This window comes from Neolamprologus brichardi, chromosome 3 (assembly GCF_056152115.1).
Source record: "Neolamprologus brichardi isolate AB-2024 chromosome 3, ASM5615211v1, whole genome shotgun sequence".
In the NCBI taxonomy this organism is placed as follows: Eukaryota; Metazoa; Chordata; class Actinopteri; order Cichliformes; family Cichlidae; genus Neolamprologus; species Neolamprologus brichardi.
Window position 1 is genome coordinate 41,167,118 of NC_142106.1, and position 13,956 is coordinate 41,181,073.

Here is a 13,956-nt window from a genome sequence, read left to right on the forward strand (position 1 = left end):
GTTTTATTCTGCCACAGAACGATCTCTTAACCCTTCTCGAGATTAGAGAACATGATGAGCACACCTCCATTATCAAAAAGCAGCTATGCTGAACTTGATGTCCTTTGTAGCGGCAAAACACACACTGCAAATATAAGATTGTCAGGTCAGTGTGCTCCAACAAGCTCCATCAGGCCTGACCCATTTAGTCCTGACCAAAACGGTGAGCAACAAAGAGAAGGGTCAGCTCAAAAATCACATAAAGGACACACACAAAGAAGACACACAAAGGAGAAACAAGAATTAGAAAAAAATAAAATAAAATTAATGGTGTCTGCAGCGTTTTATAAACACCTAGAACTCAGATCCAATGAGTCCCAGCAGAATTTCGCAAATTAAGATTAGGAATTAACCCGCGTATCTGTGAAAGATTATTCCACTCTAGCTAATACTGATCCAAATCTATGAAACTAAATGAGAAAATTAGGTTTATGTAATGTGATTCAGCTATGCAGACTGAGAATTGCTAACAAAATTTCACAGAGTACTTTTAAACTTATCGGGCTAACTTGCTAATCCTGCTTTGTGAAAACCCCTCTAGAGATGGAGGAAGAGAGCAGATGGATTTACAGGAACAGCACAAAACTTTGATGTGTTCAATCCCATCAAAACTTTTCTCCAACGAGCCTAAAATACAAGATGTTATGACCCCATTTAAACCTTTTATCGCACGTTCAGTCTGTAAAAAGGCAGAAAAAGAATAGAAAATATGGGGTCATACTTCCAAAGCCTAAGCGGTTTGGCATTCTTGCTGGATAAATGACTGTTGATTGTCCCAGCCCTATACCATACCAAGACAAATCAAAGGTGCCCTTCAATCCGTCAGGTCCACTGACTGATATTCTGGGTGCATTTACTCTTCGATGATTGATTTTAGGTGTTTCAAGAGTTTAAAACCAAGAATTGAAAAAGAAAGTCTGGGCTTTTAAAGCACCGTCAGCCTCTTTTAAACTGCTGAGATGTACATTCTTCACATCGAGTTTAAATCCAAGCCCGACAAAGGCAAACATCAAGACCATCAGTTTGCAAGTATGTCCCACAATTCTGCCAAACACGCTGGGAACAGCTTCCTGCCAAACCAGCACTACGTCTTCAGTTCACATGTGTTTGTCTGCATTACAAATATCACCAACAGATGCAGTGGGTTGTAGATGTTCAAGTGAATCATGGTGCAGAATGCAGCGTGGGTGATGACTGTCAGAAGAAACCGGCTTGTACTTAGCTGGAAACACTTAAGTCTCACAGCAAAGCATGCAGCATTTCTGCATGTATCAGCACTGCTAAGCGTTAGAATATGAGACGCAGTAATCAACAAACTCAAGGGAAACCAGTTTCCCCTGCAGGCTCATTGCAGTGCAGCCTTGTTTTGTCTGCATTAGTATCACACACTGAGGGAAAAAAGCTCTTTGTGGTGAGTTACATTGCAAGTTGTGATTCATAACAGCTAAAAGTGGCTTCAGATTAAACGCGCCTGACGCTAACAAGACTCGAGCAAGGAATCGCTTATATGCTACATGCTACATTTATGCCTCCTTCTGATTCTACTTGTGCTATTCATCTCTTATCACTGGCCTTTTGTCTTTCCACATTTAAGTTCCCTTGGTTCAGAGAGGGCCATGAGAAAGATGGGTGACCACTAGAGCAATATAGAAAATCGAATGAGATAAAATAGAAAAAGGGTAGAAAAAGGAACAAACACATTAGTGAAGACAGTTTATTTTTTATAGAAGTGTGTGCCTGTGTGGAAGTGTGTGTGTGCGCCCGTCTGTGCAGCATTAATCAATACATCCATCACTGATGCAGAGGCCTGGCTGGCATGTCACTGACCTACTGTGCTGAATGCAGAACGCTGATTGGGTAACTGTTCTCTTACTCAGGATTTCCCCTCACTGAGCTGAAAAGCCTGCTGAATCACCAAACTGCCACATGCACATGCATACACACACGCGCACGCTTTTCCGCCAAGCTGCATCCCGTGGCGTCAGCCAATCAGGGTCCATATAATTGGCGCTGCAGGGTTTCTGACTGGTGGGGATGTTGACAGATCAGCAGTGGTGTGTTGGCACATCATTTGTAGACTTTTATTTGTACTGAATTTGTGGTTGATTAGCCTCATCGACGTAAACACGCACAGGTGCACACGCACAAAAGCAACCATTGATAATATGGTGCTGAAAGGCTGACATTAGGTTGGAGTTCGGATGGAAAGGCAATCAGATAATGAGCAGTCATCTGCTTATAGAGAAATAGGCGCCAAAACAAGTCAATAAGGGACAATGAAGCTGAGCTTGAAAGTTAGAGAGACGAAGATGAAGAGAGCATCAGAAGGAGTAAAAAAATAAATAAAAACAGGACAGGAAAATGCAAGCACATTATGTTCACGGTGAGTGGCAGGTCAGCTATTTTACACCACTTACATTACTGTGTGTCTGCAGGCAAATTTGTGGATGTAAGCATAACTATGTTTAAGTGGGTGCAAGTTTAGAAGTTCAAGAATGTGACTGTGTGAAGAAAAATAAACTAGGATTGGAAACTGAAGCAAGAGTTTCTCCTGGGTGACCCCTCTGTGACTGCAAACTCAAATACACACAATCAACCTTCACTAAAATCTTACAAATCAAGAAAGAGAATGTCTACTGACACCAGACTTAAGGATAATAGGTGTCACACCACAAGTCACTAATATTTAACAGCACATCACAATTAGAATGTAAGCAACGTTCATTTTTTAGAAGCAGATAGCCAGATGAGCACCATAAATGTGAAGAATCTTTAACTTGCTTTCATCTACAATAAGGTGTTGAATGAGGAACATGCATGATGGCCGGTAACAACACGTCCCCCCCGTGAACAGTATGTTGTTTTTCAGACCTTAAAACACCTTTCTGAAGTTTAAAAGTGACGCAACTTGGTCACTGCAGAACAAAGCGAAGATTTCACAGCCTCCTGCTTTAATTTTCAAGTTTCACACGTGTTGAGCTCGAGGCTCTTGACATCATGTAGCCACTTAATCCATCCTTTCCCCTAACGACCCCACTGATGTCATGTGACATCAGCAGTCTGCATTCGTTTTAACCTCGGCACGCTTGCACAAAGTGCTTTGCAGTGCGTTTCTCTTTCACCCACCTCCATGCATCTTGAAGTTCAATGCCTTGCCCAAGGTCACATTTGTCAAAGCGTATGTGGCCATGTCTCAAACAACCAACTGTGCAATTAGTGGCCAACCCACTCTGCTACAATAACCGTGTCCGCCCCGCAGTCCGTGTGATTCAATCATGGAGAAGTCTTAAAGAATGGCTCCTGGATGCCAACTGATGCAAACACAATTTCCTTCACAATCAGCGCAATATGGAATAGCATCAATGAGCATGTGGAAACACAGAGACCGTCAGCTATTAATTACATGATTTTATTGGCTTACTTATTGTCATTGTGGAATTTAATTAGATCCTACTATGCTATTGCCATCTGGAGTAAGAAGTCATCAAAAGAGAAAAGCATTGAGCCGCTTCCCCCTATCAGCAGTATGACAGCTATCCTCCACAATGAAAAATTATTACTCTCCAAGTAGAAAAGACACTCTGGCACAGCAATGTAACCAAGTTATTTTCAGTGCTTTATGCCCCTTATTTGCTCAGCTGTCCTCGTGATCCAGCTGCTGAATCCATCTGTAAGATGTATAGAAAGAGACTGCTAGCATTTACAAAAGGATGTTCAAAACATAATGTTGAAGTCCTGCTTTGCATTCTGAGTGACAATGAAGCATTACAACGATTAAGAAAAGCTTCCTGGTGAAAAATGCACACACAACACAAGCTGTGCTGGTATACTTCTATAATGGCCACAAATACCAGTAGGAAGAAAGTTCAGGCGGTGTATACAAGAGTTACATAACAAATCATAACGGCACCACTCCCCGTCCCTCTGTGCCAATGAAGTGCCAAAGAAAATCACTGTCACCTCTGTTGTTTGCCAATTCAATTTACCTCCCAGAAAATATAATCCCCAAGCTGTGCAGTTGTGTGGGCTTTCCAAGGGGAGGAAACTAAATTACAAACCCTCAGCAAATAATGGGTTATTGGCTGCCACAGTTATAACAACCTTAATGGTAATGACACTGTTAGAGAACTGGAAAGAAAGCCTCCAAAGCTATATGTTCATTTGATTGATGGAAGAGGAACAAAATAGCCAGATGGAGGTGCACATGTGTGAGCCGTGACACGAAGTAGAGGCCTACTCGTTGCTGTGGTTCACCACGTCAGGTTTTCCTGCTCAGCCTCTCCGTGGTTCACCAATTCACAGCCAGCGCTAAATCAGAACAGCAGGGTTAACACCTGGTTTTTGGATGTCTGGCACATCCTGCAGCCGAGCGCTTCTACATATTGCACGAAGTCTGGCCACTGTGACAGCCACACTTCAAAAAGAATCACAGGTAACCGAGGTGGTTCAACTTTTATGACTTTTTAAACAGTTTTTAACAAGCCACTCCAAGTTCATTAAAGACTGGGTTGCTTATCTATGCAAAGCTGATGCGAAGTGGCAGCTTTTATAAAGCCAAACTTCAAAGACTCCATCAATATTGCCATTTTTTTCCCTACTCCAAACACAGTGAGCGGAGAACAAGCAGAGTGGGTTGCTTTCTCTTAAGTGTTGCCATGTTTAAAGATTAGATAGTTTCAAGAGCTCCTGGCTTTTCATAAGGTACAGGAGCCAAAAGCACCCTACAACGCTAGAATCTCTCAGATCAAACACTCGTGTCTTCAAATTTTGTACAAATAAGAGTAAAAGCTCTTCAGACTGCTTAAGAAAATCACCAAAACCACCAGAGTTTTTATGATCTTCATGCAAGAACTGTGAAATGTGCCTCAGTGAGACAAAAACAAGGATAATATATGAGCCACTTAGTACATAAACTGATACATAGGTGGGTACAATTTCACAGGAATGAAAAAACAAATAATTAAACCAAAAACCCAAATGAAAACATGTTAAATATCTGGCTATGAGACGTTCCAGGAATAGAAACAATTATTAAAATCTTCCAAACAGGAAGGATTCCAACAGGAATTAGTGAGAGTGGGTATTGCATACAGATGAATATACGAGTACGTACACACACACTCATTTCTTTCTCTTTCAAATACAACATAGAGGCTTGGGAGGAATTAGTTGAGTGGAGTATTTCATAAGAAGTGTATTATTTGGGAGTCCCACTGTGAAGAGACTGCAGTCTTTTTATTTTAAAGAGAACACACTTCAGTTCTTTTCTCCAATTTCACTTCTTCCACTCCTATTTACCTCAGGGGTTCTGTGAGCTTTCTTTCCTCCCCATCAGTACCCCCATCTATATGGGAAAAAGATGAAAAGACCGAAAAAGGACTCCACACAAACGAGCATGTTTTTGTTCTTTCTTGAGAGGCCCATGCTTGACACAAAGATTAGCATTTCACTGTAACTCCTGTTTGAAAGATAATGATCTTCACACTTCTCGGTCAGCCAAAGACCTGAAACAAATCTAAAGTTGGAGCGTTTGTAATCATCTCATTTTCTTTTGGGACAGCAGCCCGTCGTTTGCTTAGTCGGGTAAAGCCTGGGTTACTAAATTCTACTCCTACAACAACAAAACAGCATTTAGAGAGGAAACCAAAAGACCACTTTCACATACTTGGCCTTTACTTTTAATTTTCTGACCTCAGGATGTGGTGCTTTAAATGTCCCATCCCAAGTTATCTGTAATTTTCTTGACCGCTAACCTCGTCACTCCTCCTTACCTCATCGCCTTTCACTCCCACTTCTCCCACCACTATCGTGACGGCGATGACATACAGAGTCGTTTTTAGCAGCTCTCCCTTCCTCTAATCAAATCCCGTCTTCCCTCCCTCATCCCTCTCTCTGACAGTGATGGATGGCGGCCTTCACCCGTTTATCGCCTTTACATATTTCTCTGCCCATCCGCTTAACGACACGCATTCACACACAATGACTTCATCCCTACTTCTCTCCATTTTCCTCCAACTCAGACTCTCCTCTTCCATCCCACTTTTCCTCCAACTGGCTTCATTTTATCCCATCTTGCACCCTTCCCTCCTCCATTTATTTTATTTTTTTGCTTCCCACTTTCACTGTATTTCACGCTTTAGTCTCTCCTTTCCTCTGCATTTGTTGTTTGTTTCCATATCCAATACCGTTACCCCGTCCCTGTGCTTTCTATACATACTAAAGAGGACCAAGTACGACAGAGGAGCGATAGTATCAAAAGGATGAGTGGGCTTACAGTACACACGACTGCTGCAAGAAGAGGCTACGTGGGTGTTCTTTTGTTCCTTGCCTAGAGAGAGTGTGTGTCTATGTGTCGGCCTCCCTATAATTATGATTGTGTGGGAAGACTGTTTTGGTATGCTCGCGGTTGTTTCTGTATGCAAGTGCTCACCTAATATGAAGGGCCTGGATTATGAGTAAGAGTGCATGCTAGAAAGCCTTAGTGTAACCGAAAAAGAGTTTGAATGCGAGCGAATGAAAGGCTGCCTCCATATTTGATCTCTGCATTTATGCTAGCGGAGCTTTTGCGTACTGTAACATCAAACAATGCAGCAGAGCTCAAGTGCATGCCAGCCATATGAATAGACAGTCAAATGATGCCGCTTTAAAACTTTCCATTCATTTCTACCTCCAAACTAAACGCCTTGTAGTCCAGCATTAACCGCTTAGTGGCAACGCGATGTCTGGCTGTCAGTGATTTCTGACTGAAGCCTTGTGGGACACCTATTCACAGCCCAATAAGATCTGTGGATTACCGTGCTTGTGATAAGTGGCTTCTGAGAGCAAATACAAATCCCCTTGTTTATAAACATTGCAACATTCCCTAAGTCGATTATGGGCTAATGGCATTTGCGAGTGCCAAAGTGGATTCGTGCACACACGCCAATCTGCAGATTTGGAAATATAATCACAAACCTACACGTGCAAACACACAGACACACATGGATTTTATTAACACTATTAATAGTGGCATTTAAAAAGGCCCCGACATTAATAATGATCCACAGAAACCAAGGACAACAATGGACCAAGTGCATTAGGTCCAACATGTGAAAAACAAACTTCAAAAAGACGCATTAGAGCTTTGACCACAAGTCATGCCTTAAGCATATTTTAATTGCATGGGTTCGGGTTCAACAGTATCACAGAAAAAACACTTAATGAAAATTCGTCATTTTAAAGCCATTAGTGGCAACGCATTCAGCAGTCCTCACTAAGAGAAGCGGCACCCTCCAGGGCTTGTGGTGGGCGTTAAAACTGAAGCTTGCTGGAGTTGGGGTGAGGTCAGGTTCAGTCTCTTGGCACCGAGTTGTGCTCCAGAGCAGAGGGTACAGAGTAGATCCTTCCATAGATGCTTTTAGCTCATGTTCTCACTTTATGCAGCCTTTTTTGCTCTCATCAACAGTCTGTTTCCTGCTCTCTGGACAGCTATGGGTTCACGCAGGGTCGTGCAAGAAGAGATTTCCCAAAATAGAGTAAAAAACAAAAACACCTGCAAACAACAGATATGGTACACAAGCCTAAGAGCTTGGATGAGCTAGCAAATACTCATGTACCTTCATGTTCATTCTCCTCTTTGTCTAGTTTCCGGTGCATTTTTGTGCTCTTCTCTGTGATTTATTTCTTAATCATTAATCTTTTATCGACTGACCTCCTTGGCTTTTTTTTGTCCCAAAAAGTGTCAAGTAGGCTTTGTCCCAGTGGGCTTTTGTCCTTATTGCTATATACTGCGATGTCTTGTTCTTTGTGCACATGGGCCTGAGCAAGAGTGCAAAAAAGTGTGGGTGGGTTTGTGTTGACACACATAAGTGTGTTTCCAGCTTATTGCAAATTCAGCAGCAAACTCTTAAGAGCACAAGAAGACTTCCTAAGTGCAGACAAGTGTCACATTAATTCACAAACAGGAACACGCACTAGACAAGCATGGTGGAAGTTCATGTCTACAACCGTATATAGCAAGTGCAGATACTTACCTAGCTTATTTCAGTTACTGCACGCGCACACATGCCTTACTATAGCTTTCTGAGGCATCGGTGCAAAGCGTTAGATAAGAATTTATTGATTCCCAGAGGGGAAAAATACAGTGTTACAAGAGTGTCACACACACAGACCAAAGAGACAAGGAAAGATAAGAGGGGGGAAGAACTGGAATCAAAAAGCTATATATTTGTATAACAGATGAACAGATAAATATCATACTGTAGGCAAGAGCCATTTTCAACTAGTGGTTAAAAACTGAAAAAGTTAAGGTTAAGGCATTGCTGTAGGTTACATTATACGCAAGTGACAGTTCCCCGATAGAACCAGGTAAGATTAGACATGTAGGAAGTTGATTTGAGGGATTTATTAGCTGTGGCAAACATCTGAGTTGTATAATTTCAAACAAGAGGATTTGTTGAGTTTCACAGTTGTATAAGATGATCTTTTTTTATAGTAATCTGAAGATGTAATCTGAGTACCTTTCTAGAGACCATTTTGTGTGCAGATTTTGGAATCACAAATAAGAATGGGTCTTCATTATTTTTGCACCAGAGGTGTACTGGCTAAGGTCCAAAGGAGACTCAAGTACAGTCACATGTATGTCCTACACTGACTGTCACTAAAGGGAACACATGAATCAGAAGAAACACTCATCCTAGGCTGGAAGCAGCTATTAAATGCCATAGTGCATCAGGCATACTGCTGTGTCACTCTTATTTTTTGCATAAATATGAAATTTAAAGAAAACTCCTCACAATTTAAAAAATTAAGAACATGTTTACTACTTGCATCTTTATCACTGTTAAAGAGTGATAAAAAGATGAAATGAGAGCATGGAAGAAGAAAAGAGTGAAAGAAAAAGAGTGAGAGTAAATGAATGGGACAGGGTGCTATCTATCTCTTTGGCTCTGATCGATCAGCAGCTGAGCAGATCAGTTACATCCAACTTGTGTGCCAGAAAGCTTCAATACTGCACTGCTCTGGTTGTAAATGAGATCTCCTCCATAACAGAGGAAGAGCACCAAATGAAGGAGAGAGTGAGACGCTGAGTGAGTAAGAAGAAAGAAATGACAGTTTGGGAGGGGAAGAAAAAAAAAATCAAGAGATAAAGCAGATGGAGAGAAGAGATGAGTGAGAAAGTTAGATAAATGAAGGGAGGGAGGAAAGAAATAGCGAGGAGAGAGGGAGGGAGGGTGCCTCTGAGACAGGCAGGGTGCAGCATATAATCATGTGTGGTTTGCAGGATCAGAGGGTGTGTGTTTGCATGTGTGGATAGTTTGTGACTGAAAGTTAGAGCAGCACTGGCAAGGAGACATGGAGGGCAGCAGAATCAGCAAGTGATAGGGAGACGAGACAAAATGACAGAGGAAGTGCTGCCGGAGAAGGTGGTGAGGTAGTGCTGTGACTGATAACATTGTCGTACTTGGGTTGCCTCAAGGGCAGACAAGACGGAGAGAAAGAAAAAGAGGGAATGAGACATAAAGAAAGAAAATGTGGTAATTTACAGAACAGCCAGAGGCAGGAAGATGGAAGGTGAGCAAGGATGCAGAAACAGGATAGGCAAAGATAACAAGGAAGAGGATAGAAGATGAGGAAACAAAGCCCGATCCCTGGAAATAGAGATAGAAGAGGAGCGGTACAGTAAGAGAGAGGTGTGGGAGTGGACAGTGAGGGCAGGGAGGACACGAGGAGAAGGCTTTCACAAGGAGAAGAGGAGACAGAAGGTGGAAATTAAAAACAGAGTGAGAGTAAGGCCAGGAGAGTTATTGGATGACCGAGAAGAGCTAAGCAACGAGAGTAGGAGGAAAAAAATGAATGAGACAGACAAAGGTCAAATGACGGTGTGGAGACAGATGCAGGACGCACAACAGAGGACTGCACGAGCATTACTGACATTCAGCATGCCGCAGGCAAACCAAGTGTTAGCAAAGCGTGGGGTAAAGCTGGTTTAGCGCTGACCGTATGAAGACACTACCTGACATTAGGGCTTTTCAGGGAACATGGCGGAGAAGACATTTTTAAGCAGTATTACACTTTGCCAGAGTATTGTCACATTTTAGTATGCATGGCTCCACAGGAGTGCAGGAGCAGTCGACTTCCAGCATCAACCTGCCCCAGGGACTGGCTGTCACTGCAGGCTTCCGTGCCTTTGTCGCCCTCCCCACACTCCCACTCTCTCCTGCTGCAAGCATTTTCATCCTTCCTTTTCTTTTTTTTGAAAATGATGACACTAGACATAAGGAAATAACAATCCCTGATATCATTGCTAAGCTGGAGAGCATCTTGGAGTTTTATTTTTAGGCTGGGTTGAAAACAGAGTTCCTGGTAATCATTACAGCTTCCCAGAACAACCAAGAGGCACTCAAGATAAGTAGCAAAAAGCAATGTTTTCTAACTCTGCAGTCTATTGACGTACAAATGAATGGCTTGATGGGATGGGCAGAAAACCAGGCTTATGCCCAAACTGCATTGCTCTTGATAACTAATATCTCATTGGTTTAATGTGCTGCCCAAGCATCATGCTTCAACAGGAAACGCAGGATATTAAAGCAGCAATGGCACCATTCAAAAAAGCAAAAAGGTAGTTCTTGCGTGATCTATACCACCTTTTTCCATTCCTTCCCCTCAGCTGTTACCGAGAACATTTGAGATCCCAAGATTAAAAAAAGAAGTACATTCATTTCAGGCACTAGAGTTCTCATCTTCTCGTCTACTCAATACAAAGTTATGATTCAAAAACGAGACAGTGTAGCCTGGTCTAATATAGAGCTCACATTTTGGAAGCAGACCAAACAAACCATGTAGCAGGGAGGAGAATACAAAACTCGCCTTTTTATATCAACACCGTCTCGCTATCCGAGCTAGATTGCAAACGCTCCTCTAGTTTCAGGCAGAAAGCGTAAAGCCAGAATCTAATGGAAGATATTGAGCCGCAATTTGCGTCAACCTGTAAAGCCATCGTGATGCATAGTTATGCCTGGTCATTACTCAAAGTATTGGGTTGCATATACTGTACATCACCGTGTAATCATCACACTCTAGTTTCTGCACTGTCAGTTTACAGATTGCTTCATATGAAAATATCCCCATCGTTCTTCAGTGATGTTTTTGTGTCCGTCTGTGACTCACCATCTCATCTCCCCTCATCGCATCTCTGACTGTTATCAACCATCCCCGTCACTCTTTCTGCATCTAGGCTACAGTTGCTATAACAACTATTAGGCATGGCAATCAGTGGCTGTGACTCACTCCTATACCTTATCACTAAGCCACAATGTGTGCATTTACTGGCAAGATAAAGGCAGAGGGATGCCATTTCAAAGCCATAACACAAACAGAAGTGAGATTTTTAACACCGAACAAAACAGCTGACCCGCCCCTACAACCAAAAAGCCAATTAACAGCCAAACTGGGAGTCATTTGAGCCAATAATGTTACACTGACAGATGTCAGAGACAGTGTATATGTTTGAGTGCCTTTATTCACAAATTCACAAATAACCAGAATTAGCATGACATCTGTTTATATGTTCTGATAGGGTTTTCCAGAGATGTTTATCATGTTTGCAAGTATTTGTAACAGTGTGTGCCCAAGTGTAACCTGATGAGAAGAAAATCAGAGCTTGCTGGGTTTTTTTTTTTAAAATAGTGACTGAATTATGGATCCTCTCCATACATTTAAAAAAAACAAGGCTGCAGAGTAGAAAGACTTGCTTCTAGTACGACTGTACTGCCATACATACTGTATGTGTGAGACTTACAATGGGACCCTGGTATGTTTAGTACTATGCCAGGCTTACCAACACCTGCATGGTGCTTTATTTGAGCTTTGCTGTGGCTGATGGGCTGCTGACCCAATTTAATTCCCTGACCCACAGTGTTAAGAAAGGGTCCTATGATATAACAGTAATCCACTCTCACATGTTTCTAGGTAACTGTTACTATGGGGACTGGCTGTATTCAGTATTTTGGTATGCTGTTGCTAGGCAATAAGCTACAGTGGCAAAGAGGTAGACAGGACAGAATATACATGTAAGCTAATTAAAAAAAAAAAAAAAGAACCACACAGCAAGGGAGGCCACCATTTTTCAATACAGATATTTTAATGCTACAAAGCACCATGTAGGCACTAGTGTGAAGTGGTACTTGTTTAGAAAGAGGCCTTGACCCGCACAGGTATGGATGTGTGTAAAGCAAGCCCTTGCTTCACTTCTGTCTAGTCAGAGTAGGTGGAAGACAAAAAACCAGACACACACAGAAATAAGACCAACTGTATGAGTTTAAAAACTATGTCTAATCTTTTTACCCCGATCTGTTCTCTTTTTCTCTCCAGGTCTGTGAACAGCCAGGCGTTCTACCATGCCTGTCCCCCCACCCTTCAATCCCCGCAGACAAAAACACCTACCCCACACACACCACCCCGAAGACAGAGCAGAGGGCTCCGACTTCCCCTCCCTCCTCCCTCTGCCCAGTCTGTCCGTCTCTCTTCTGTCCCCTCTTTTTGTTTCATCTCTGTCAACTTCATCCCATCTCATCCACTGCGCCTGTCCCAGGACTGCAAAGAGAACCCTCCCGGACTCTGTCCCTTTCCCAGTCTTTCACTGGCTGACTTTGGTCACATGCTGCCTGCTTCCTTCTCTAATTGGAGCAGGGGAGACGTGGGGTGTGGTCTCGGCCTGTCCTTTCCACTGCGTGTGTCGAAACCTTTCGGAGTCACTGAGCACGCTCTGTGCCGACAAAGGCCTCCTGTTCGTCCCACCGCATGTTGACCGGCGGACAGTTGAGCTGCGACTGGCCGATAACTTTATAACAGAAGTGGGCGGAAATGATTTTGTCAACATGACCGGATTGGTTGATCTGACACTGTCAAGGAACACCATCCACCTTATTAGACCAATGGCCTTTGCTGACCTGGAGAGTCTACGCTCTCTGCATCTGGATGGTGAGCAGTTATTTTATTCTCAGTGTTCAAGACTTGAATCAAATACACTACTTAAACGTGTTTTTACCCGTTTATTGTTTTATCCAGGTAATCGCTTGACAATACTCGGACCTAGAGACCTTGCAGGTTTGGTCAATCTGCAGCACCTGATTGTCAACAACAACCAGCTGATCAAGGTCTCCGTGCAGGCTTTCGATGACTTCTTGCTCACACTGGAAGACCTCGACTTATCTTACAATAACCTCAGGAGGTGAGTTTTTGCTTTTGTTGGGTATCACCCACGTGCACAGCACATCCAAGCCACAGACATTGTTCTTTAAGCAGAAATCATCAAAAATGGGGCCTGGAGCCAGACTTGCAACGTTTAAAAACGGCAGTGAAGTTCGTTGTTGATAGAGTTTCTTAATAAATTACTCCAAAAACTTGTACGTGTGAAGGTTGTGTGCCTTTCCACTGATCTCTCAATTGTTCATATGACGGTAATCTCAATGAATTAAGAAAAATAAACTATGAGAAAGCGTTGAAAATGCACTTATTTTTCTTACAATATTTCAGGATGTTCATCCTCCTTGTAAGCAGATCATTCTTAAATAGATAGTATTTAACAAGAATACTTTATTTTGCACATTTTGAAGACATAACTTAAACTTGTAACCATAAACCCATGTAAGTTTTAGGAAAACACCTTGTGCTACACTACTTAAAGGGGAAAAGAACCATATACTGTTGTTTGTCTTAGGCTGCATACAGTGGACTGAACGTGGCCAATGAACTAAATTGAGTTTGACATCCTTTGTGTCAAACTCAATTTAATTCATGAGCCAGCATACACCGACAGACCCGTCTCTGTCAGTGTATGCTGCACACAAAATTTACACACAAACGCACAATGAAAACACTTGGCATATGAGGCAACGAGGAGAAGGGAAAGAAAAGGTAAAGTCAATTTTGATGAGG

General features: G+C 42.4%; 2 protein-coding genes across 3 annotated transcripts in view; one reads left to right on the forward strand and one right to left on the reverse strand.

Moving 5' to 3' along the window:
* The window catches only part of pcxb (pyruvate carboxylase b), a 285,541-nt gene that overhangs the window by 80,958 nt on the left and 190,627 nt on the right, over positions 1–13,956 (reverse strand). The gene's annotated exons all lie outside the window — the stretch shown is intronic.
* The window catches only part of LOC102797977 (leucine-rich repeat and fibronectin type-III domain-containing protein 4), a 35,581-nt gene that overhangs the window by 3,798 nt on the left and 17,827 nt on the right, over positions 1–13,956 (forward strand). The window contains exons 2-3 of the mRNA XM_087837655.1: positions 12,391–12,999; positions 13,087–13,249. Coding sequence (XP_087693781.1) covers positions 12,417–12,999; positions 13,087–13,249 — 746 coding nt within the window. The 5' untranslated portion in view covers positions 12,391–12,416. The remainder of the gene's footprint in view (positions 1–12,390; positions 13,000–13,086; positions 13,250–13,956) is intronic.